Genomic DNA, 27,692 nt, shown 5'->3' on the forward strand with positions numbered 1-27,692 from the left:
CATATACAAGATGCACTGCAGGCTCCTTCAACCAGCACCTTCCAAACCCACAACCTCTACCATGCAGAAGGACAAGGGCAGCAGATGCATGGGAACACCATCACCTGCAAGCTTCCCTCCAAGCCACACACCACTCTGACTTAGAAATATATCACCGTTCCTTCATTGTCGCTGGGTCAAAACCCTGGAGCTCCCTTCCTAACAGCACTGTGGGTGTACCTGCACCACATGGACTACAGCGGTTCAAGAAGGCAGCTCACCACCACCTTCTCAAGGGCAAAAGGGATGGGATATAAAAATACTGGCCTAGCCAGCCCCCATGCCCCGTGAAAGAATTTTTAAAAATTGTTTAATTTTAAAAACAAGTATCCTCATAGCAATTTAATTATTTTTATGTTCCAAACAGCTTTTGTGGCCAAATACTATTGATTTTTAATGACCAGCTGAATAACAAGTCTAGGCTTCTTTATCACACATCTACCCAATCTGCAATGAATTTTGCTAAAATAACAATACTACACATGGTAACACCTCACATCCCAATTGATCCACAATCAGCGACAGAATAGTATTTACACAGACTCCATTTTACAGCTCCTTCAGAGGATTCACCCAAGAGTGAATTTATTCTAATAGATTAAAACAATGGACCTCTCCAATGGCTCAACAAGTTTGTCCACTGAGTAGCTGAGACATATAGACAGAAGGTCTTAAATTTCAGTCTATGATTTGTGCTGTGCTACACAATCTCAACTACATTGGTTGGCCATTATCTGGTTTAAGGAGCGAAAGCTGGACAGGGACCCCATTTCTGATTGCCATATAGTGGTTTCTGCTGTAAGCAAATGGGTTTGCATATTGATAAGTAATGTTGAGAGGTTCAGCAGGATAGGGGAACATAATCACTGTCCACCTCCTATTAGGATAAAACATTGTGGAATTCAGGTCATTAAGCTATTCCCTCCAAACAATCTACAATTTGTTTGACCAGGGGCTTTTCTAGAGCCATTGCATTTCAGGACCAGGACTAATAAATACAGTTGAAAGAAAATAACACTGTAAATTTCAGATCCCTGAAAATATTGGAGTAAAATTTCAGGATAATATCGCTCACACTTCAAATCTGAATAGCTGGATTCTTCAAGGTCCCAGAAACCATCATGCATCATGGAGAACTCAATCATCTATTTTAATCATTGTATGTTTAACATTCAAACACTCATGTTTTTCTGACTAATTATTGCCCCATCATCTCTATTGCTGGTGTTACAACATGGTTTCAAAAGTGCCAGTCTCTGGTATCTCACTCTGATAGCCATTGTCTTTGAGTTTAGACAGCGAATATCATCAGATATTCAACTATATCGGGTATTATAGTCAATACCAATCCTCTCTTTACTTGACATGCAGACACACAAATTCCCAACAAAGGTTATTTGATTGGATCAGGGACAGGAACTCAAGGGTGCCAGCACAATTCCAGCACTCTGGCTGAGATCAGCTAACACAATACCAACTTGGAATTTTCTTGGTCTGTAAATATAACTCTTTTCTTAAAAAAAGACATTAAAAAAAAAATCAACATAGTATTAATTGCTGGGACAATTTCTTAAGGGAGGGGGAGAGGGACCTAATCATCGGGAATGAATTTATCTTCAGCCTCATCTGACCTCAGAATAAATTAAGTTTACTTATGATGCCCCCTAATCCCCAGCACTTTGATCACAGCCCATGTTTAATAACCTGCTAATATCAACCAGTTTCACGTCAGGCTGCATAATTCACCGAGCCACTGAATGCAAAACATTTCCTATTTTTTTGGAGCCACCATAATAGGAAAGTCTGTGGCCTGGATTTATCTCACCTTTCTAGCTAAAGACATTTAGTCATGAGAGAAATGGAGAACATCAGGTCTGAGTAAAATTAAAAAGAAAGACAGCGCATGGAAATATTGAAATTAATCTCAAATCTGTCAGGAAGAAAAAAAAAATTGTTTACATTGGGCACATCTGGCACGATAGCTGGTTTCTCTATTCTCATGAAGGCATTGAACAATAAACTGGAAAAATGTCGAAATGTTACAAAATCAAAAACGAACATTTTCATTCCTGCCCATCACAGCCTAAGAGAGAAGCGTATAAATTTAGATGTAATTTCAGCTGTTTCAATGCAGAACTTTGCACAGGACTGTGGATCATTCCTCATTAAGTCTTCCTAAAACAATTCTAATCTTAAGGTAACCCAGTTGATTGCTCCCTGAGCACAATGTCCAACTCACAGAACGACTGCCAATCATATCTACTTGGTTAAGGAGGCTCATCAGTTGTATCATGCCACTGAACTATACATTGCACATGAAAGCTGGTGATCCAAAGTGTTTCTTGCTCCATCCTGTATTACCCTGGACTACTAGCACAGTAGTTTGCAGGGGTCTTGAAAAATAGTGCATTTCGTGTTAAAGGAAGGATAAAAGGATACCACTTAAACGGAAAGTCCAATTTGCTGACAATTTGGACCAGAGTACAACAAATTGGCTGTTCGGATAATAAAGGGCAAGGGTAGATGAAGGGAGCCCTTTTAATCAGAGTTTTCCCCTTTTTACAGAGGAAAATGATAGTCTGACATTAAATATCTCCAGGCATATTGGAGAGGGTCTGTTGCAAAATGAGAGAGACGGGGGCAACTTCAAGTCTGAGTGAGCTTCTGCAGCTGGCCAAACTTGTGAGATCATTCTCCCAGCTAGGACATTTGTATTCCCAGAGTGGTCTCATTGTTTAGGCAGCTTCCAATTGCTGAAGTGGCCTAACAGAGAGGAAGTTTCATGTTGGCAAGAAAAGTGAAGTTATTTGAAGTGTCACTATTATTTTCTTTTATGAAAAGGAAGGAGCCTTTGGCGGGGTTTCCCTTCCCCTTTAAAGTTATAGCATTTAGTAAAGTAAAAAGGGAGCTTGGCAAGCAACTGATGGCACAGGGGGAGAAAAGGACTGATCGCTGGTTTTGAATCTGCTTACCATTATCAAAGTCTCTTTTTCCTCTTCATTGTCAGCATTGTTTTTTGCATGATCAAGCTCATCATGCATTTCTGACAGCTGATCCTGCAAGTCTCTAATTTCACTCTGGTACTGCTCTCTTTCCATCTTCACTTGCACCAGCCTAGCAGAAAGAGAAATCAATCATTATCTTTTTTCTTTCTTCTATGACCCTTTCTCACCTTTACATCAATGTGTTACATATTACATGCTTGTCGGAAAATAAACGAATACTTAAGAAATGTTCTGCAACTCACTATTTAAAAATGCTGCTGTTACCGGCACACACTACAGAGGCCAAAAAGTGAACAAAAAGACCCACTGGAGATTTGGAATAGGATTATATGCTGTAATCCAACCTTAATCCAACATTAAGATAGCATCATTCTGTACCACTCAAATGATGTTGTGGTTTGTAACCATCTTTCATTCAGCTAGTATTCCCTGTATCTAAAACGATATTATAGGTTTCAAAAAGGGCCTATTTACTTTAGCAGAGAGGTCAGTGATGAGGCGGCATGGATTTAAAGTGATTGGTAGAAAGATTAGAGGGGAGATGAGGAAAAACATTTTCACCCAGAGGGTTGTGGGGGCCTGGAACACACTGTTTGAAAGGGTAGTAGAGGCAGAAACGCTCAATTCATTTAAAAGGTGTCTGGATATGCACCTTAAGTGCCATGACCTGCAGGGCTACGGACCAAATGCTGGAAAACGGGATTAGGCTGGATGGCTCATTTTTCTGACCGGCGCAAACATGATGGACCAAGTGGCCTCTTTCTGTTTCGTAAACTTTCTCTAATTCTACGTGTGAAAGAACAGCCTATTGTGGTAAAGTATTCAATAATGGTTAACATTAAAGGCAAGTCTTCACAGGTACCCGTACACTTCCTGTAGAATTCAAAGGTTAAACATTAATTGGGAAATCTGTCTAGTGTTTCCTCCAGCTGGCAAGGAGGCTCACCGCCATTCCTGCCATCTGTGGCCAAAACCAGGGAAGCACCTACAAGTCTTCCACCGTATGGGACACCAAGGAGCTAACATTGACATCTGCACCTGGAAAATGGGATAAAGAGCATTGATTAGATTGGATCTGAAGCTGAGGTGGTGAAAATCAGAAAAGGTGCAAATACAGCCAAGTCGTGCTTTCATTGGAAAGAGGAAGATGAAAGAGGAACAGATAAGATTATGTTAAAAATCTGAAAGGAACTGATGAGAGAGAAAGCAACACAGATATAAAGAACTGAGGTTGCTGACAAGCTCAGGGAACCACACCCTAAATGCATTTAGAATTTAACATTTTATATTAGAACTAGTAGAGACCCACAAAACATTTGTGGTAAAATCAGTACACTTAACTAATTCCATCATCTCATCCACCCTTCCCACACCACCCATCAATGCCATCCCCTCCCTCCCATGCCAACTCCATCCTTCCCACATGACCCCTCCGATGTCACCCTCCCTCCCTCCCTCCTCCCTAATGTCATCCCCATTCCATGTTTCATCGTAAAATACAAATATTTTGCTTCGCTGAATTTTAGAGGCTGAGTAATCACTTTTAGAATTGGTGTATGAAAATATATTTCTTCGATCGGAAAAATCTTCAGGTTTCAACAAGAAACCAAACCTGCCTACTTACTCTTCCAGTTGGTTTCGAAGCTCTTTATCAGTTTTTGCTAGCTGCTCCCTTAAACGATTGTTTTCTTCCAAAATGTTTTCCATTTCTTGCTGCAGATTTTTCAGATCAGCTTTGGTCCTATCTTTTTGTTCTGTGGTACTCTGCTGCTTCTGAAAGACAAGCGCCAGTTGTCAGTGTCTTTGACAACTCAAACAATGCAACAAAAATCCCCTGACTTACTGACAGTACCAGAGTTTGTTCATCAAGTTTTTTCTGTAGTTGATCCGCTTTCTTTCCCATTTCAACTGCCTTCTTTTCAAGCTCATTTTTCTGCTCCAACAGTGCTTTGTATTCGGAAGTAATGCCAACCTGAAAGCCAAGCATTAATGAACATAAGTGCAATTGCTCAGTTTAAAATTGTAAATTCCTCCTAATCACACATTCATTAGAATATCCATTCTCATATCTGTCAATTGGCAACAAAGGAAAAGAAACTCAACAAACGTGAAAACAGTTTTGAAAAAATTTGGAACAATCCACAAACATTAGCATGGATCCAACAGCATGTTCTTTAATAGTGAGGGATTCCGTTCCACTCTGGCATTGAAATCCAGGTGCAAAAAAAAAATCCTGTGATGTATATATGTGTGCTTCATGCTAGAAGCTCCTAGGCATACAAGGGCTTCCTCTAGCAAGATCCAGGACCAAACTGTGAGGTTTATTCTGTTGCAGAAAAGAGAAATGCTGCCGGGAAGGAGATAATGACTACAATAACCTATGGGATGCCCTGTGGGGAAGAAGCCAGCTCCACTGTGGGAATGCCTCTTTGCCAAACCCCTCATAAACAGACCTTGATTAACCAGTTTGTGATGAGTAAGTCTGCTATGTGACTGACATTGCATGCAAACATCAAGATCGTAAAAATGGTTGACAAGCTGCCCTATACAAGTCTTTCCACTACAATGAAAACAAATGAACATTGTATGACTGATAAGGGAACTTAAGACTTGGATAACTGCTGCTGGAAGGTATTAACTGGAGGCCAAGTATTAGCCCCAAGCTCTTTCTTCCTGCCTCTCAGCCTCAGTCTCCTCCTTTAAGACAGAGCATAAAACCTCTCTCTTTGCCCAAGCTTTTGATCATCTGACCTAATATCGCCTTGTGTTATGTGGTGACATACTTTGTTTTATAATGCTCCTGTGAAATGCCTTGGGGCGTTTCTTTATGTTAAAGATATATAAGTTGTTGTTGTAGGCCACCCAGGACTATGTTGCAGAAGGACAAGGGGTGCTGCTGTTAAAGATCTTAAATAAACGGAGCCACAGTTCAGTGGATTAAGCACGTTGTGATCATTCTCACATTTTGTAACACGTTGTGCTGCCAATCAAGTCACTCATCAGGAGCTCGAGGTCTCTGCTGCCCACTTGCTCAAAACTCAAATTTGTTCTTCTACAGTGACTAATTATTCTCCTTTTGGGGAAGTGGAGGGGAAAGATGATGATAAGGGTCTCTTTGAGGTGGCTTTATGGTAACACATCTTAGACCATCAACTTTCTATAACAGACTCAGTAATCTGATAGCAGATGCAGCCAAGTCCACAGTGTTCCCAGGCTCAGTACTTGGCTCACTAATAGAACCAGGAGGAGGAGACACATCACTAGAAACTAGGGTTACTCCCACTGGGCTGCCGATAGCCTTAAAAGCAATATGTAGGGTGGCTCTGATTAGATAAGAGGTGCTGTGTGCTGATAAACTGCATACTTTAACCTGTATGAATTCCAACAATACCCTTATGCAAATTTAGGCATTCTTGATCTTTGGCTCCGATCTTTGGCTCCACTAACTTGCATCCAAGATAAGTAAGGTATACCCTTAGGGGCGGGTGCGCACACACACTCCATATCAAGAAAAGAGAAATGCTGCCTCTGTAATTTCTCAGTGGAATAGTTGAGGCTCAGGCATGATAATAGATTTCCACATGTCTGACACCGAGGGAACGAGAGGCCTGTCCTTGGTGGGCAGGTTGAGAGTGACACAACTTGTTTCTAATGAGCAACAAATCAACATTTTATGTTAGATTCTTTTGTCTTTTGTGTTCATAAGAATATTAAAGCTGGAGTCCAGCGTGCATTTTACTTTAAAATAAAAATATATTTGTTCCAAGTGTCCTTTGGTCATCCCTGTCCATGCACTCATTGAAGGAGGACTGACGCTACAGTTGCAAAGTTCAACAGTGTCACTTTGAAGCAGCCAAATAGAAGGACGTTAAGAGCCAGGATGGCAATTCCTCTGGATTACCCTCCCAGTGCCTCTGTTCAATCAGAACAAATCCACATACACACAAAGTTTGGATCCATGCATTTAACTACCTTTGTTAATTCCCGAACTGTGCAACAACAGAAAAAGAACACAGCAAACTGACTTAAACAAAAGCAAAATGTTGTGGAATCTGGAACTTTGAAAATTCTGATGAAAGGTCACTGACTTGAAATGTTAACTATATTTCTATCTCCTCAGATGCTGCCAAACCTCCTCTATCATTGTTTTTATTTCAGCATCCTGACTTGCTTTTGGTTTTGCCTAAATCCAGCTGGAATACTAGCTGGTTCCATGAATGGACGACAAAACCTTTAATGAAATTAATGACGGCAAATTGCATTTCCATTGTAGGTTCCTTTCTGATAAGAAAACTTATATAATGTATTTATGATGCACAGCTAAACTGTAAAATAAGCCCTTTAATTCACTATCAGTGGTGGAAATATCTTAACTTTGTTTACACATTGCTTCCTTCAGATTTAATAGCCAGTTTGTGTGTAGTTAGCTAACCTTAGCTGGGTGGCAGTGAAGGTGAGATAATTGGCCTCTAACCTGAGCTGGCATGGAACTCACCGTTGATCATTATTCAATGACCCACTAAGTAAAGTGGTGCCCCTTGTGGATTTTGGGCAGGGATAGAATCAGAATTGTCTCTGATATGCCCAACCCCCCTCCCCCCAAATTGTCCCAACCTCCTGCCAACATTTACTGTCTAGGCTCTGTATAAAAAGTAGCTTTTGGAGCAAGGAACCAAAGGATAACTGCCATGCATGGATTCAACACCTTTAGGAGACAAAGAGGAAAGAGAACAGCTTAAAAATAGAAAACAAAACCAGTATGTGCGATAATATGTCAATCCCAAGAAAAATTATTTTAATCCTTCGGAAATCTAATACGGGCCTAAACAGGTGACAGGTGTCTGCTCTGAATTTTTTTTTTAGCTTGACTGGTTTGGCATGGGAATGGAGCTGGATTTTAAGAAACATCTGTGACCTAGAATCATAGAATCAAAAGAATTATGCAACACCAAAGGAGGCCACTTAGCCCATCAGGTTTATGCTAGTTCTTTTGAAAACAATCCAGTTAGTCTCGCTCCCCTGGTCCTTTCCCAGATCCTTGTCATTTTCTCTTCTTCAAGTATTTATCCAATTCCCTTTTGAAGGAAACAACTGAATTTGAAGGCGTCACCTTATCAGGCAGTGACTTCTAAAAAATCCTAACGCACCTTATCAAATGAAACAAAATTTATTATAGGTTGCATAACCAATCCATAGGGTAAATTCTGCTTCTAATTAGAAGAAACTCTGTCTAATGAGAGGCAAAAGCAAAGAAAACCTCACTAAAACCCACACACTCAAATAAGGATCCCCTCAAAACTATAATTTATCATACTCCTAAGGTCATGGAAGTCTCTATATAAGTGCAAGTCTTTCTCTCTTCGTAAAACCTTCCTGTCTTGTATCATAGCTGAGATGTGTAAAGAGTATAACAGTAACTTGATTAGACCAAAACAGCAACAGTATAAAAATCGTGGTGACAAATGCAAGCAAATTTGAATGGCCACATGTGTGCAGTCTATTGCACCCTGGATGCGGGAGAAGCCAGCAATCACTACAAAGTCTCTGGCTCACTGTGTCTGGCTTGCCTGTCCCCAACGGAAGTGGATGAACGTCAACGCACACCTGAACAGAGCATTTGTAACCTGCTTGACACAAGTGTGGACAGCTGATTGGGAGACACCGCAAAGATCACCCACTGACCCCTGGAAGGAGCCAGAGGCATAGAAGTTGAGGGCAGCTGTGACCTTTATAGAGCCACTGGCATGGAATGTCCACCCACATAGTTCGTGGAGATCTCAGGCCCAATCATCTGGCAGGTATAGTTGACTGTCTCTCTTGAGAGACGGTGCCTCCTCCCACACTGCACCTCAGACATACTGAGGTAGCTGCTTTGCCGCCTGTATAACCTGGCAGCAGGATAGTAGCATCTTCTGCGGCCCCTTCCATCTCAGACTACCTCTTGGCCCTGCCCCCCTTGTGCCTACGCCTGTCCTCCCAAAGTTGGCTCCCCTGAAGGCTGATTGTGCACTCCTGGCCTCCTCCACCTTCTAGCCCTCCCTCCTTCCTTAGAGGAGGTGCCTCCAGTGGAGAGTTCAGCTCCCATTCCCAGGCTAAGGGAAAGCTTCCTAAAACCTACAGGCCCAAACAAGATTCCTCACCGCAGAGTGCTGACCTGAAGGTTGAGAGTCCAGTCCAAGCAGCTAGTATGCATTTTGAAGTATTGCAGATCACACAGGCAAGTATCAGTAACTTTGAAAAATCAATATTTGACATAGCACACTCGCGACCCCACTGAGCCCTCTTATCCCACCCGTGGATGAGGTTTATACAAATGTGTCCTGCCCGCTGCGCCGACCTAAAGATCGCATGGGCCCCGAAAAATCGCTGTCGATTGGTGCCTCAAGGGCCTTAAGTGGCCCGTTAATTAATGGCGGGCACGCATCAGATATCATCACGCACCCGCCCAACGAAATATCTCGACGGCGTGCGGTGATGTCAGGGCGCTTGCCCGACGTCATTTTACGTGTCGGCGTGCAGGTCCCGCCCCCGCATGCCGACGGGAAAATTCTGGCCCGCTGACTTTATAAATGCAACACGGTATAAGTAACACTATTTCTCAAAAGTTCATTATGAGGGTTCGTCGGTTAACTGTAGAGACTTGAGTTTCCGACAAGTGTGGCTTTGTAATTCCTCTGGAATTTCCAGCAAGCACGAACCTCAAGTTGTCTCAGGTTTGAGCACTGATGTTTGCTTAACATTACCTACTGCTACGTTATGAAGTGGCATTTATTAGGCTATTACACTGAGCAAGAGATTAGGAAATGTAATATTATCTACCTAAGATACAAAGCCATGATAAGTACATTCAAGCTTCAAATTTAATTGCATTTTATACAAGGAATGAGTCCTGGCCAAAATTCCTCCCTCAATCAACATTGATTAACCATTCATTTATCATAATTGACTGCTACACTTCAGAAAGAATATGGTAATAGACTACATAACTTCTGCAAGAAAATGTTAATATTACAAACAAATGCCAGGTAGAATTTGTTGACGATGAAAAATTAGGGAAATAATTGCTTAATATGTCGCCAGAATGAACTCACTTTTTCATCCTTTTGTTCTTTCACGCTTTCTGCGCTCTTTGATTTCAAGGTCTGAATTTTTTCAAATACCAAATTGACTTTCTTTTTTGTGGCATCATCATCGTGACTCCTGAAGAAAAGACAAAGCTTATTTAACATTTCGCAACAATAGTCTTATAATTGCTTTGGACAATAGCCCAAATGATCAGCCCAGGGTCTCAGATAGTAACTCATCAGGGCAGACATACTTGAGAGGAATTAAGTAGAGAAGAACAAATTATTCAAATGTCTAGTGATTACTTTGTCAGATTATGGCTTCCTACTGTCTCAGCACAATATAACAATCTAAATTATAAGATTTATTTGATGAAGTCGTCCTGCAGTCCAGCCAAAACATTGCTGTAGTCACATTGACATTAGACGCAAAACTAAAAATAAATGTCTCGTGTGACTTCAAGTTAATTTATCAAAATGAAGCCAGCTACAGAGGTTTTTTTTAAGAAGTGTTGGAAAACAATTGTGATATATACAACCAAAAACCAATATTGAAGGGTTATTGTTCTCAGAAAATAAGGTTTTACATTGTTATGGCATAGCACCAATGATAAATTCCAACTCTATTTCACATAACGTTGATCAAAACATACAACCATGTATGATACATATTTACACAAATAATTGATATTGAAGACAGTGTCAATACTCTATCTATAGAGTACAGCTTTCCCTGCAGATCTGAGACACATGCATTTAATGAAAACGCCTCAAAGCTCTCGCAAGGTGATTTCTAATTTCTATTGAATTGAATTGTTTTATAATACCTAGATTATTTGTGTGCACAGAGTTAAAGCTTTGATGAATCCTAATGAAAATTTTCTTAGTGACAATTTCTTTAACTGCGCCTGCTCCAATGCTCCTACTAGTGTAATGCTCTCCTGTCCAGTTGCCTATTTTCCACTCTTCCCAAACTTGAGTTCATCCAAAACTCTGCTGTCCACGTCCTTATTCACACTAAGCTCCATTCAGCCATCACCTCTGTACTCACTGATCTACATTCAGAATTTCCTGCTCTCCAACACCTCAAATTTAATAATTTCATCTTTGTTTTCAAATCCTTCCAAGGCCTTTCCCCCATTGCTCCTCCCCACCCACCCCCCTCCATTTCTGTAACATCTTTCAGCCCGACAACCTTCCAATTCTGAATATTTATGCATCTCGAACCTCCTTCACCCCAACAATGGGACCTGTGCCTTTGGCTGTCCAGTCTCTACAATTCCCTCGATGACCCTTTCTGCTTCTCCATGTCTCCTCAATTCTCCCTAAAGCCTAACACTTTGGCCAAGCTTGCAGTCAACTTGTTCTAATGGCTCCTTCTTTGACCCAGTGTCAATTTCTTTGTTTGATTACGTTCCTGTGAAGTGTCTTTGGATGACTACGCTAAAGGTGCTGTATAAATACAAGTTGCTGTTACTCCTTTCACACTTTTGGGCTTTTAAGTATTTATTATTCCATCCTCCTGATCCAAAACGTTCCACCTTTCTCTTAGTTATTAGCATGATGATAAAAGCCTTCTGTTTCTCTTCCCTGTATGCAGGGCAGATTATCAAACCTTGATGAAGCAACCACCTGCACAGTGCTGTAATAACGTTTTCCTATTGCACAAAATTGAGTGGTTATTTTCTCTTCCCCTTTCCCTATCTAGCAGATATTGCGTTAGGACAGAGTATAACAACAACTTGCATTTATACTGTACCTTTAATGGAGAAAAATTTCCCCAATGCACTTCACAAAGACATAATCATCTTAGAACCAGTCCTGAAACTTTATGCCTGACCAAAAAAATCCCCAGCCCCAGTCAAATCCATTTACACCGGCTGGGTGCTTACAAACATAACCAAAGAGGCTGATAGTTGCCCAGGATGCTCTTTTTTAGAGGGAGCCTAACGAATAACAAGAGAAAATTAACAAGACGATAGTTAGGCCACAAGTACAGAACAGTGTGCAGTTGTGAATGCTCCATTATAGAAGAGATACAATGAGCATACAGTATAGATTTACCAGGATGAAACCACAGTTGTGGCGAGAGACTTTAGACAATGGGATTTTTCCACTGGAGCTGAGGCACAGATATTTTAGCAAGAAAAATGATAAGGTTATCAAGCGTTTAATGTTATTATTGAGTAAACCAGACAGCAACTTCCGGCAACCAAGCGCGCAGGGTGAAACGCGGAAATTGAGAAGTTGCTTGCTCCTCCATAAGCTTCGCTACACAAGTACTTCGTAAACAGACTCAAAGTGAGGGTTGTGAAGTACGGTACTTCCCCACTAAAGATGTCAAAGGAAGTGGAGCATATCCATTCAAATGCAAGTGAATTTTTAACATCATGCCAAGTCTTAATTACAGCCAAACAACTCACTTTGGCTCTTTCTCCATTATCTCCCCTTTGCAATTGGAGTCAGCATTCCTGATCTTTGCCTGTTCCCTTCCCCCAGCCTGTTTATTTCATTCTGATTTGCCTTATAAAGCTTGCTTTTCTTTTGAGTTTCCAGTTCCAGCAAACAGTCCACACCCAAAATGTTGACCTGTGCTTTTTTTCTTTACAGGTGCTGGAAGGCCAGTTGATCATTTCTTGCTTTTATTTCATCTTTTCAGCAATTGCACTTTGCTCCTTTAATTTATTGGTCTCTTAGATGTACGCACAAGGCTACAGTATGTGACCAGTTCAAATCATAGCCACACCAAAAGCGGTTAAAAAAACTCACAAGCATTTAAGTAATTGAGGTGGCAAGTTAAATGTTCACAGATTTTCAAACCTAAAGCATAATCTGGCATTTCTAGATGAGAGTGAATTGTAAACAAACACTTGAAATTAGGTTTTCTAGGTCAGATTCTTTCCTGTAAAACTTGTATGTGGTTAAATCAGACCACAGTGGAACACATGCAGGATAAAGCATAGGATGGTTACAGCACAGGAGGCCATTCAGCCAGTCTATTCCATGCTGGCTCTCTGCAACGGTAATACAACTAGTCCCACTCCCCACCCCCCTTCCCGTAGCATGCAAATTTTCTCCTTTCAGGCTCTAGCAATGCCCAATTGAAAACCACGTTTGAACCTGCCTCCAGTGCATTCCAGATCTTAACCACTCGCTGTGTAAAAAAAAAGCTTTTCCTCGTGTCGCCGTTGGTTCTTTTGCCATTCACCTTAAATCAGCGTTCTCTGGTTCCCGACCCTTTTGCCAATCGGAACAATTTCACTCTATCTACTCTGTCTACACCGCTCATGATTTTGAGCATCTCCATCAAATCCCCTCTCAATCTAAGGAGAACAACCCCATTTCTTCCAATCTATCCATACAGCTGAAATCCCTCATCCCAGAAATCATTCCCATCAATCTTTTCTGCGCCCTCTCTAAAGCTGTCACACTCTTCCGAAAGTGTGGTGCCCAGAATTTTGCATAATACTCCAGTTGAAGTCAAACCTTCACAACTGCTTTGTTTTTGTACTCCATGCCTTTTGTTAATAAGCCTTTTTACCCACTTTTTCAACTTGCCCTACCACCTTCAATGATTTGTGCACATATACCCTCAGGTCCCTCTGTTCCTGCATGCCAACTGGAATTGTACCCTTTACTTGATATCTGTTCTCCCTACTAAAATGTATCACTTCTTACTTCTTTGCATTAAATTTCAACTGCCACGTGTCCACCCATCCCACCAGCCTCTCTATGTCCTCTCGAAGTCTATCACTATTCTCCTCACAGTCCACAATACTTCCAAGTCATCTGCAAATATTGAAATTGTGCCCTGTACACACAAGGCTAGGTCATTAATATAGATCAAGAAAAGTAATGTCCTAGTCCTGAGCCCTGGGAAATCCCACTGTACACCTCCCTCCGGTCTGAAAACAATCGCTCACCACTACACTCTATTTTCTGGCACTCAGCCAATTTTGTACCCATGCTTCATAGTTTGCCTTCAATTCCAGGACCTTCAACTTTAACTAACAGTCTCTTAAAGCACTTTATAGAATACCTTCTGCAATTCCATACAAATAACATCCATGGCCATTCTCCCAGTCCAATGCTTTAGTCACCTCCTCAAAAAATTCAATCAGGTTTATCAGGCCAGCCCTACCGTTTTAGAATTTGTTGCTGGCACTCTCTAATCTGCTAAAAATTTTGCAAGGTCTTCAGTCACACTCTCCTTAATTATAGACTCTAGTAATTTCCCAACAACAGATATTAGGCTAACTGTTCTATAATTGTCTGGTTTTCCTCTCTCACATTTCTTAAATAATCAAGTACACATGCAATGTTCCAAGAGTAGGACATCTGTAGTGTTCTCAGCTACCTCCTTTAAAACCCCAGATTGAAACTAAGACGTCTTGGGGATTTGTCCTTCTTTAGTGTCATTATTTTCTTCTTTACTGTTAATTTGCATATGCTAGTTTATGGTGAGGGAAGATGGATCATTAGTAACCTGCTAAATAAGTAAGAATGCAGGTAAGTTGGTGTCCGGGGAGGGAAGGCGCCTGGTGGGAGCAGGTGGGTCTCATGGGCGGAGAGCGCATGATGGGAGATAGGAGGGAAACTGGGAAAATATGCAAGTTCAGGGATAAGGCGGGGGGTGGTGGTGGTGAACATTAGTGGGGATTTTGCCAGGTGTGCGAGTGGAAGAGGGAGAAGTTGCAGAGGAAGCTAAATGGGTCTCAGTCTTAGTGACAAAGAAGTCCATGAGCTCCTCCCACTTGTTGGAGCTAAGGGTGGAGAAGTTAGGGGAGAGGGGTTATGAAGAAGGAAAGTTCATAGTGGAGAAGAGAAGCCAGGGGTTATCTTTGCAATCCAGGATCATGCTAGAACAGTGAACAATCTTGGCAGAGGAGAGCAGGACCTAGTAGTGCTTTATGTAGTCCAGCCAGATCTGATGATGAATGATTGCGCCACATGTCCACTACAGGCATTCAAGCCTGTGTCCTTTGGATGTGAGGGGGCTGAGATGTGGGACATACTAGGGAGAGCGACCAAGGTGAGAGAAAGTAATGGTCTTAATGGAAACAAGGGCACAGGTGAGGATGAGGGTTAAATTGAATAGATTGTTAGCTGAAGAAATGTCATGATGAATGGAGGGTGAAATTTGGGAATTTGAAAGTGCAGTTGTAAATGACTTCCATTGCTTAGTTCAAGTTATTAGACAAATCACTTTTTGTAAGTGCAAAAAAAAAACTGAATTACTATGAATGTTCACTTTACAGAAATGTAAACTCATGTGCATTTTAATAAATGCTCTACTAAATATATAGCTGCAGCATTTGGGCTAAGATGTGTAAATGGAATAAGTTTAGCTGTAAACCAATTAAATAATTCACACTGGATTAAATGGATACAAAACAAAATTCTGCTCCCTCATTAAGCATTCATATTTAAGTCAACCTATGTGCTGAATCTCCCCTGACACTTGTAAGATAAGTGCTTTTGTGTTATTGAATAATTAATGTTTAAGCACAGGAAGCTCACAGGCACAATACAAATAAATCAAAAAAATTCCACATGAACAAAAGAAACATCCATAATGGTGATTAGGAGTTTCCAAACTGTTCTTCAGTCCCCAATTTGTTTCATTTGTATGGCACAAAGCACTTAAAAGATTAAACAGTATAACACACAGTCTAGATCTGGGGAAAATGAGCAGAGGATGCTTAATGTCAACACCGAGTTGTATTTCTAAAATCATTTCTCTTGAGCTTTAATGATTTTGGAAAAATGTACATTTAACAGGGTTTTAAAAATCCATTTCAAGCTTGAGCAACATATGTAATCCAATATTTACATTGTCTTGGATACCAACCCCACTTTGAGACAGTTGTAAAGGATCTGTTTTGCTGTCTCCTCATTCATTTGTTGGTCTTTCAGAAGGTCAGGAGTTACCTAAAAACGTTTCACAAAATTAAAAATATAATTAAGTTGGTATGCTACTGAAACACACAACTTTAATTTTAAATTCAGCCGGTAAACTAAACAACCTCTAGGCAATATCCCTGTGCTTATATTTTATCTATTTCAAGGCCATAATTACAGCTTCAATACAAGTGATTAAAGAAAGTTTAGTCAAACATGTATTATTAATAGATAATAGGCCAACTATCCAAATGTTCCTGCCATCCCACAAAATGGTTTTGCCTTTTGCCTAGGTGAAAATCATGCCTATTAAAAATGTTTTATCAATAGTCTAGAAATTCCTGCCAACAAAAACAGTTCCACCTTTTGGAGAAACCAAATAAGTGAACACCTAGGAAATCGCATGCCTGGGCCTGGTATTTCAGGACTATTCATCCAGGCTCGAACTAATGATCCAGATAATTAGTCCCACTATAGGGAATAGTTTAAGAATTTGAATTCAGTTTTATTTGAATCTGGAAATAAAATGCTGATGCCAGAGAAAGGAGCCAGATGCTCCACATTGTTGATGAACCAGCACATGCTCCATGTTGAACACCACCTGGAGAAAGCACTGAAGATAGCAAAGGCACAGGATCTATTCTGAGTGGGGATTTAAATGTCCATTACCATAAGTGGCTCAGTATTACCAAAACTGACCGAGTTTGCCAAGTCCTGATAGGCAGAGCTGCCAGACTAGGTTTGTAGCAGGTGGTGAGAAAATAAATCTAAGGGAGTAACCTACTTGACTTCTATCTCAACAATCTATCTTTTGCAGATGTGTCAGTCCATGGCAACATTGGCAGGAGTGACCAATGCACAGTATTTGTGGGACTAAATCCCATCTTCACAATGAGGACACCCTCCATTATGTCATGCCACACTATGCTAAGTGAGATAGGTTAACAGCAGAACTAAAGGTTCAAAACCAGGCATCTATGATGATATAGCAGAATCGTATGCCATCACAATCTGTAACCTCATGGCCTGTCTGATCCCTCACTCCTCCATCACGATCAAGCCAAATGACTAATCCTGGTTCAATGAGGAGGTGTGTAGGAGAATATACTCTGGTTGCACAGATCTTATGTTCTACCCACGGAGCCCAGAAGACCACGTGGATAGCATCAGGTACTTTCTTTGGGAAATCTTGCAGTATGGTAAAATAGGGCAGCCTGTCAAGTTGCTGTTGCCATTCAATGGGCAAAAGATAGAAAAAGTTGGTTTGTCGAATGATGCATAGTCACCCATCTGTGTACAGAAGATTGACTGATACAGTTCATGTCCTATAGTGGCCTGGAAAATGAAAGGAGGAAAGGTGATATCTTGAGTGCTATTAGCAATGCTGTTCCAATGCTGGATATTGCTGCAAGTCTCTGTGCAATAGATGACTGACCATCTGCCTCTCTTCTGGCATTGCCAGATAACAGGAGATACAGTTGGTGGCATATTGGTGAGTAGTGGCCAGTCTATCCCCAACTTCCCACGTTTGTTCTTCTTTGACCTTTTCCATGAAATTCTTTGAGAGAAAAGCACTAAACACAATCCCTACTGCAGTGACAATCAAACAGTAACAAAATAAATGAGCAGTTGAGCTTTAGGGGATAACTTCAAACTCCATAAATGGAAGAGCTAAGTGAGCTACAGGAATGGGGTGAGAAACTAGAACCTTACAAGACCAACCCCGCATACTCCACCAACCAATATCGGCAAATTTACACCAATTGAGCCTTGCAATGGAGCTCTTGGCCATTCTGCACTACAGTGCATCACTGACAAGGTCAGCAAATTAGCATGGTGCACACAGCAGGCAATCTCTATAGGGTTCAATGTTGGGGTCCTAACAATGTTGGCAGCAGTCAACAAACTGGGGAGGAGGAAAAGGGAAAGGCATATTTGTCAAGATTCACACACGCTCCTGATCACTACCCACTGACATCACAGGCAGGTGCTCCACTGCAAGATCTTCGGGTTAATAGACTGATACTTAAAAGAAAAGTACTTTGGGCGAGTAAAAGGCGGCTCTCACCTGTGTGTATGAAACTGCTGGGAATAAAGATGGAATGATCAGTTAGAGGAAGGAAATTAGTAATTTTTGAGATGCAGTGCTTGTCGATTCAAGCAAATGCAAATTAATGTTATTCTGTAAGATGAGATTACTTGTTACTCATAACGAGAACATTCAGAACACTATATGAAATCCTCAGATCTAACCATTTTTTGTGAAGTTATGATAGGTTCTTCAATCCTAATCATAGCAGCACAGGACAATTTTTACTTAGATATCTTAAGAGTTAAATACTAATTTGGTGCTTAAAGGCACATCCAAATCTATAGAGAATGCATTGGGGTATTATTTAAGGTGCCACATTCTGTTTTTTTTTCAAAAATCTAACAGCAAATTCATTACAATATGTGTCTTACATTTGCTACACCAACGCAATAATTCATCAGTTACCAATGACTCTTTTGACAAACATCCAGCATCTGGCAACACATCATTCTTATGATAATTGGAAAATAAATCATCCTTTAATAGAAAATGTATTTTTTTTTTATATATCTTACAGCTCTGCTTACCTGCACATCATGATCACAGGCAGTTTGGCTTGTACAAACAGTGAGCTGCTTGGGATCTGAACTCTTACTGATCCCAAAGAAGAAAGGGGTTGTTTTACCAGTCTTTGTTGGTGTAACAGAAGTTATCTCCTCTTTTTTGGCTTCAGTTTTATTGATTGTACCTACAGGGAACGTGGCAGATTTACAAGCAATTCTCCTACCCTGTTGCTTAGTAGCTCCACCATTCATTTCAGTCTGACCTGAAATCTTCATAAAACCATAATTCAGGCTTCCTTGGTTTTCTGTAGGTTGTGTTTGACACCTGCCAAGACTACCAGTAGAAGAAACAGAATTGGATGGCACATTCTCACTAGAAGCAGGGTTTCGTAAGCTTTGTGAGGCAGCATTTTTATGGCACAACTGTGATGGTCTCAACAAATGTTCATTTGATATTCCAAGCTTTTTGCTGTGTTGGTCTAGGTAAGCAGGATTATCTTGCGATCTAAGTGGAAAAGCACTATCTACACTTCGGGATCGTTTTCGATCTTCTGGGTCAATGCGGTTTCTCTTTGCAGACCTACCTCGCCGGTGCTGTCCATCTTTTCCGTCAAATTTATCAATCAATTCATCCACCCCAGGAATAGGGCCTGAGTCAATGTCACGACCAGTGCCTGGAAAAAAGGGAATGTATCTCCTATTCTCATGCCGGTTTACATTTTCAGCAGAAAGCTCTTCATCTGGATCATCCAACCATAGCTTGTATGAAGGATTTGGCTTGTCTGAATTTGCTGATGTTGGAGTTGAAGATGATGACCTCCTTGACCTAGAAGCATCAAAACCTCTTCCAGTTGAATCTTGCCGGCGCAAAGGGAGCAAATCTGGTCGTGTTCTCCGAGAATCTTCCGAATCAGGGCTGGTGTTGTTTTGACATCTTCTGTTCATGTTCAACATATCAATTTTTCGAGTGGCAGACCCAGCAGTTTTCTTGGTTGGGTCTTCCATTGTTGTGGGCTTGCTGAAATTACTTTTCTCATCGTTGGGCTTTATTGAACTCGATGGTCGAATACCTAACTTATCTTGAAATTCAGACTTGGGTAAACGATGAAAAGATTTGTCTTTATTCCTTTCTGATAACTTGCTACTGGTCACACTTTGTTGACTAGTGCATTTCAAGAGGTCCTTCTCAGGGTCATATGGCTTCAGAATCTCAGGATGCTTTTGGAAATTCAGTAAACTACCTGCTTTTGTGTGTTTTTTATCAACCTCAATCTTTGAGGTTTCTACTACCGGCGTAGGCAGCTGTGGGTAAGGAGATGGCTTATGCGAATTGAAGTATTGATGTTCTGGATAAGTGAAATGGCCATTATTGGAGAATCCATTTCCTTGTTCTCTTGCATAGGGACCAGAATATGCATTAAAACCATCCTGAGACAAAGTTTGATCAAAGGAACCATTTTCAGGTGGAGGCTCAAACATTTGCAAATGTCCTTCCTGGTTGCTGTTTAGCACGACATATGGTTGCCCATCAATTCCCTGTACCCGAATGCTGACTCCGTAAGACCCTGATTTGTTAAGAGCAGTTTGAGATTTTTGTGCTCGGGCTGCTTGTTCTTGGGCATCTTGAATAAACCTGATCTGAATTCCATAATCTCGCTGCACTTGTTTATCTTGAATAGCACCAATATAAGGCTCCATCGAAAATACCTTGCAATACGCAGGCTGATCAACTGCAATTTGGAAAATAATCTCATTAATAGTCGGTAAAACACAAAGAACACTAACTGATTAAATAACAACTTTCAATAACATAGCAAAACATCCCAGATGTGTTATGGATTTGGGAGGGGGAAAGGGGCAGAATTTGAGGGAATAGAGTTATGGGCGCTCACTAGGTTTTGTCTAAAAGATAGATTTTTAGGATGTTTTTGAAAGGGGAAGAATAGCAAGGTGGATTCTGTTAGAAAGAGGAACACAGTATAGAATGAAGGGTGAGCAAAGACAGGGACCAGACAGTTAAGCATAGACGAAGAAGTACAGGATGCAAGGTGGGGCACAGGTTCGAAACGAACTGCACTATCAGGGTGATGCAGACTATGGAGGGATCTGGAAGCAAGGACCAGGTTTTTGAAATCAATATTGAGAGAGGTCAGAAAGAAAAACAGAAATACCTGGAAAAACTCAGCAGGTCTGGCAGCATCGGCAGAGAAGAACAAAGTGACGTTTCGAGTCCTCATAACCCTTCAACAGAACAGGTCAGAACAGGCTGAGAGAGGTCAGTGGGGATCTAAAAATCTCTGGGCAACAATTAAGCAGAACGTAGAAGGAAAGAGGGTGTGGTAGGTGGAATTTCAGATGAAATGGAGTGCAATGCCGGTGAGTAGGCAACTGGAAAAGTTGAGAATGGAGATGAGAAAGGCACAGAAAACATTTTCAGTGCTGGAGGTGGAGTCGGAGTGGGAGTTGGGGTGGAGGTGGTCTGTGCGGCAAAAGAAAAGGCAAGCGCCCTTAACTATTGACTGGATTAAGGTTGAGCTCAGTTTTGGGCCAAACAAAATTCTAAGGTTGTTCATTCTATGCTTTAGCAAGAGTATGTAGCTGGCAAGGAGGATGAAATTAGGGACTAAAGTGTGGAAATGTCTGGCCTGATCTAAGTTACCGACCTTGGTCATGCCACTGATAAAGCTGGAGAAAATTCAGGTTGCTCCAAATCGATAACAGAAAAGTGACCTGTCCAGAGAGCGCCAATTGTTAAGTGGAGGATATGACAGAGTGGCAACAGGGTGTGTCATCAAAATAACAGAAAAGCTGACTCCATGTCTATAGATAACATTAGTGAGGAATGGGGGAAGAGTCAAATATATATCTGGAAGTAACTGAGTGCAAATGACAGATAAAGCCATTGCACCGGTTACATCGAGACAGGTAAGAATGGAACCATGAGCGGGTAGTGCTATGAAGCAGGCGGTGCATCCAGACATTTCTCAAGTTACTAAGCACGTAAATTATCCCTAAAAGTACAGTGAAGAGTGGTGAAGTATGGAATGGACAACTGTTTTTAGGGAGAAATTGATAATGTCGATGAACATTGAACCAAGATGGGCTTCAGCAAAATTTGATCACAGTGATCGATTTTGTCAGAAGACCAAATGATCATTGTAACTGACTGAATCTTGTAGCCAACTCCCACGCACTGCACTGTTCAATCCTGTTAAGCACTTTAAACAGCTTAATAGCTAGTTCAAGGAGGTCTCGTAGCACACTGGGTAGTGTCTCTGCCTCTGAGTCGGAAGCTCCAGGTTCAAATCCCACCCCAGAACTTGATGGCCTAGAAGGTGCATTCATAACGCAGTCAAACAGACTGGGTATCAACTTGTAAGCCCTTCCAACGTACACCAATGACAGGCAGTGAGAGCGGGAGATTCCTGGTCAGCCGTGCGATGGAAAGAAAGAAATTGGAGCCTCTACCATCATCATGATCCATAGCTCCAGGCTACGACATGCACGTAAAAGTGCATGCTGCCACAGCAACTCCTTGGCGGGCTGTTAGGCTCAGTTTGCTGGACGGCCCATGTAGGTCAAATTGGTGCCAACAGTAAAGGGTTCAACCCCCATTCCAGCTGAGGTGGATTTGGGACCTGCCACCTTGCCCTATCCGTGGTGGAAGTTGTGGCATGGCAGGTCAGAGCTGCTTTTGGGCAGAGAACTCAAGAAGAAGAAGAGTTAGTTCCTTGCCTTCCTTTTTAAAATCTCCAAACGACACGGAGTGGAGCACTACTCAGCACTAAGTAACAATTTGAACAGTTGAACAGTGAAGGCAGAGGCAGTCAGGCAGATTGAGGGGTAGGGGGGTAAAGTCAAAAAAGTAGATCGTGTAATAGTAATTCTCATATGAAAGACCAATTTATTTATTATAGGAATTTAATTTATGCCATTAGGAAACTCTGCTAAATAATGAATTGACAGTGGCAGAACTTTCTACTGAATAATGGATCACTAGGGTATTTCTTTCAATGCAGTACTTCATTCTGACTACATTCTCAGTACAATTATTCAGGCTCACTGAAGCATATTATACAGGTGAAGTGAACAGGGGTGAGGTCAAATTTCTAAACCATCAACTTCATAATGATCAAGGAGGTATTGGTATTTCTGGCTTAATACTAAAACAGCTATATGGCACTCCCTTGGTCAAAAAAACTGTAATGATGATGACTCTGTGCCAAAGCATCTAACCGGCAGATGTGACAATCCATCCACTGAAGTCTAAGAACTCAGGCACTTCTATTTATTTCCTAGTCAATCTCCCATAGCATTGGACATAGGGAATCGGAACCAAAATGTTCTGAAGTGGGGGTCTAGGGCGGGGGATATCTGGGCCAGGACTTGCAGACAAAATCAGCCCCTGTTTTAAATGTCATACATTCTGTCCATAATTCTACATTAATACATTGATCTATTATATTCATAAGTAAATCGGGAAATGTAAAGCAACTTAGGAAGCAGAGAAGCGGAATGGTTTGGAACATTACAGCTTTTCTGCAGTACAAGGCAAGGACCTGGTAGGTGTAAAGCTGAGGGATGACACTGCCATCATTGGCCGGATCAAAGAAATCATGACTGACATAAAATTGCAGCAAAAATGTGACAACTAGGACATAGACAAAGTGAGCGTAAAAGTAAGTCTTTAAAATATATATGGCTAGATTTTAGCCTGTTTCAATTCTGCAGCCCTGAAGGTTTGCAGAAGGGATATTCTTGCACCATTGTTTTAGCAGTGGATAAACATAGACAAAAATTTGGACCGGTCTTATGGTGAGGTTCTTTATAATTTTTCAAGCCTTTGTCTGCTTTTTCAACTTTATAGGTTCTTCAGTTACCAACATGGGGAAAGGTTCAGTAAAACTAACATCGGAAACAGAAACTTGCGGGATATATATGGAAAGTTTCGCATTTCAACCATGGATGACTATCTTAAAGTTGTCATGCACATGACCAAGAATTTGAATTCACTGGGCTCCCTAAACACCCAACGTAAATTCTTCGAAATTGTTTCAGTCACAGAGCAAAACAAAAATCCCTGACTCTCAGGGTAGCTTTAGGAAAGCCATCAGCACATGCAGGGCTATGGGCCGGGTGCAGGAAGGTGGGATTAGAAAGGGCACCTGGGTGTCCTCGGGCTGGCACGGACAAGATGAGCTGAATGGCCTCCTTCTGTGCTGTAACTTTTTTATGGTTCTATGCAGGGAGTTTATAAGATTACATGGTATCCACTAAGCAAGGAACAACACTGTAAATCCTGTGGGACTACATTTAACTTAAATCATCCTGTTCATGACTGATGGCACAGGAGCAAAATGTTGCATCACTGTGTTTGATCAATAAAATCAAAGTTCTTCATACAACTTTAGTCCAAGGAGAGTTGGACAGCTTGTGGTAAAGTTCTTAATGTTTTTAATAAAGAGCTAACAATTGTACACCAAAGATGCTTTCACATGTGTTTTAAGTTCAGATTCTGGGACCCCATGTCAATGAGACAGCTTTCATTATGTTGTTAAATGGTTTTTCCAAACAAACATTCAGTCAACGGGCCCTCAGACCCAGTTTTACCTGGAACTGTGAGTCTGTCACCTAGATACAGAAAGCTGATTTAACTCTTAAGCACTGGCTCCCGAACATCAGGCTCCACAGATTAAAATATAAAAGAACGTAAAAATATGGGAATTCTGTGAAGAAAAGATTTTCTTCACAGATTTCTTCCACAAGGAAGAAAACAAACTATTTCCATCTCCATGTCCTTCTGCTATAATATGTTGCTTACAGCCATCCACACCCCAACATAATTTTCTATCTATTGTAATTCCATTTAACCTCAATGAGTGCCCCCTTCCTTTCCCGAATATAGGTCAAAATTCAACTACTGTTGTTTAAGGCACATGGCCATGTTCAATGAACGCACATAATATTTTTACAGTTCAACATTTACTTAACTTTTATTACCAATGAAACACCAAAAGTAGGCCAAAGATGCTGATCACTGCTCAATATCATGAGAGCTGTCCCTTGCCAAATTCACAACAGTGACCTCCATCTGGGAGGTCACTCACAATTTCCTTGTGTACATACTCAGTTGCCATACTATTATCAGGGTGAATATTGGTTGCTGTACATTCACAACAACACCGAGAATGCACTTGTTGACTGATTTTGACACTGTCAACATCCATCCCCCAACTCCCATTAAAGAACGAGTACTGTTCTGTGTGCCAGTAACCACTGTTTATAGGAATCGCACATTCATCTGCTAATCATTAACAGAGCATGCATGACCCACAAGCTGATTAGAGTGGGAACAGATAACTGTAGCCAAATGCATCAGGGTATTTTGACATGTAATAATGACTATAAAGATAAAGAGGAAGCAAAATAAACTGCTTATTTGTTCAGAGAAAATACATACTTTCACCAGAATTAGTTTGACTAGAATCAATCCAAAAAATACAAGCAGATTATAAAATGGATTGAGTACATTTTCTTGCCTTCCTAAAAGATGACTCTTGTTGGACAGCTCTCCAAACAACCCTCCATTAACTTGTCTAAATGGCCAACCTTCATGCGTTATCCTAGGCAACAGGAATCAGCAGGGAATTAATGCATATTTTGATAGGCAGAATGAGGAGGCCACACACTCCTTGGAAAATAAGTGTCTAACTGGGGCATTGGAGAAGAGAGAGCTAGGGGTACAGGTACATAAGTCACTAAGAGTAGCAATACAGGTTAATAAAGCCATAAAAAAGAAAACAAAGAACTGGGGTTCATATCTAGAGGGATAGAATTGAAAAGAACGAAGGTAAGTTAAACTTGTATAGAACCTTAACTAGACCACACAGTGACCATTTCTAGTCTCCAAATTGTAAAAAATAGAGAAGCAGTACAGAAGGTGCAAAAAAGATTTACTAGAATGATAACAAACTGAGATTTACACCAATTAAGAAAGATTAAACAGGCTGGAGTTCTTTCCTCTAGAAAAAGCGAGACTGTGGGGGGTGATCAGATAGAGATTTTTAAATTATGAAAAGGTTTTGATAGGGTAGACATGGAGATGTTTCCACTTGCAAGAGAGACCAGAACTAGGGGCCATAAATACAAGATAGTCATTGATAAATCCAATAAGGAACTCAGGAGAAACCTCTTTACCCAGAGAGAGGTTGAAATATGGAATGTGCTTCCACAAGAACTAGCTGAGGTGACTAGCCTAAATGCATTTAAGGGAAAGCTGCATAAACACTTGAGGGAGAAAGGATTATTGCTGAAAAAAGAGACATGCTATTGAAGCTTTTTGCCTTGGACTTATCAGAGCAGATGCAAGAATATCAAATTTCAAAGGGAGCAACAATTTATACTGCATCTGAAAAAGGTGCTGATTGGTTGTTAAGTTGACTCTGATTGGTCGAGGTGTTGCCATGGAGAATGCAACAGGGAACTATTGGTCCCTATGCTTTTGTTCAATTCAAAATAAAAAGGCACAATGCTTGCCCATGTTCTTCCTGCTTGCAGAGGACAGGGCCCTGTGTGCAACTTCTATAAGCATAAGCACATTGAAAGCCCAAGTGATAATCTTAAATTAGTTGTTAGTGTAATTCCTAGTCACTCAGGATTGTTCAACAAGTGTTGTCCAATCGTGGAATAACGTCCCACATTTGACTTTATGTTTTGCGTTTTGCAAGCATGGGCTGGTCAAGTATGGTCAGTCCTCTGCAAATAGAAAGAACATGTCCAGGCATTGGTTTGAATTAAACGAAAGCACTGGGGACAGTAATTCCTTGGTGCATTTTCCATGCAGTGCCTCAACCAGAGTTGACTTGCCAAACAATCAGTACCATTTTCTCAGGCAGTATGAATTGCTGCTCCCTTTGAAACTTGGTATTCTTGTGTCTGTTCTGATGAGTGCAAGACAAAAAGCTTCACCAGCATGTCTCTTTTTCAGCAGTACTTGAGAAAGGATTAGAAGGATCTGTTGACGGCGCTGGATGAAGAAATGTGGGAGGCAGCTCGCATGCAGAATAAACACTTACATGGTGTTTCTGCGCTGTAAATATTATATACTATCCAGACCTTCAATTCCTTGCAAAATCCTAAAAGCCTCAATCAAAACACCGCTTAGGGATGGGCAATAAATGCTGGCCTAGCCAGTGATACCCACTCCCCATGAAAGAAGGCCAATATAACCTAAGGTGTGGTGCCCAGAACTCTGAACAATACTCCAAACATGGTCTAGCGAGGACTTTGAATAGCTGCAGCAAAATTTCCTCCCCTTTATATTCTAGCTCTCGGTACAATGGTTTATGTTCAATCACCCTTTTGGATATTTTTTTGGAGCTGATCACCGCCCCACAACCTCAGGAAATGTAGTCACTATTGGAATGTAGGAAGCACCGCAGCCAATTTGTGCACAGCAGGATTCCAATGTGTAATAACGGCCACATAATCTGTATTTTGGTAATGTTAGTTGAGTGATAAATATCGATCAAGATAGCAGGGAGAACTGCCCTGTTCTTCTTTCAAATAGTGCCACAGGATATTTTATATCCACCCAAAGGGGAGGTGGTGACCTCAGTTTAACCTCTCATCTTAGACGTAGTACGTCAGATAGTGGAATACTCCCTCAGTGCTGCACTGGAGTGTCAGCCCACAATTTACATATTCAATTACCTGGAGGGGGATTTGAACCCCGAGTCTTGGCTCAGACACAAGGAGTGTTGCCACTGAGTCACAGCTGACACTTCAGAGATCTCCAAAGATTCCTCACTGTCTTAAAAACATTCCTAAATGCTTTACCATGATTTAACACAAACTTGGAGCAAAGCAGACATCACTCCTTTAACACTGACAAATAAGAAGCTTTAAAAAAAAAATCAAACTTTTCAGAAGGGCAACAGCATTTCCTATGGGGACAGGATATTACATAGTGCTATTTAATATAACTATGAGGAAGCCTGCTTCAAACATGCTTAATAAAGCCAGAAACAATGCCTGTAGCAGGAGCATCCTGTTTTTATGCTGAGACTGTCAGAAAGACAGGACATAT

General features: G+C 41.0%; 1 protein-coding gene across 1 annotated transcript in view; it reads right to left on the reverse strand.

Moving 5' to 3' along the window:
• cgnl1 (cingulin-like 1) overlaps positions 1 to 27,692 on the reverse strand; it is a 140,672-nt gene that overhangs the window by 84,574 nt on the left and 28,406 nt on the right. Inside the window, exons 2-7 of the mRNA XM_078530314.1 lie at positions 18,629 to 20,334; positions 15,960 to 16,039; positions 10,136 to 10,244; positions 4,897 to 5,016; positions 4,669 to 4,817; positions 3,012 to 3,153 (exon numbers count right to left, since the gene is read on the reverse strand). Of these exons, the coding sequence (XP_078386440.1) occupies positions 3,012 to 3,153; positions 4,669 to 4,817; positions 4,897 to 5,016; positions 10,136 to 10,244; positions 15,960 to 16,039; positions 18,629 to 20,302 (2,274 nt within the window). The 5' untranslated portion in view covers positions 20,303 to 20,334. The remainder of the gene's footprint in view (positions 1 to 3,011; positions 3,154 to 4,668; positions 4,818 to 4,896; positions 5,017 to 10,135; positions 10,245 to 15,959; positions 16,040 to 18,628; positions 20,335 to 27,692) is intronic.

The sequence above is a fragment of the Cetorhinus maximus genome, chromosome 26 (assembly GCF_964194155.1).
Source record: "Cetorhinus maximus chromosome 26, sCetMax3.hap1.1, whole genome shotgun sequence".
NCBI lineage: Eukaryota > Metazoa > Chordata > Chondrichthyes > Lamniformes > Cetorhinidae > Cetorhinus > Cetorhinus maximus.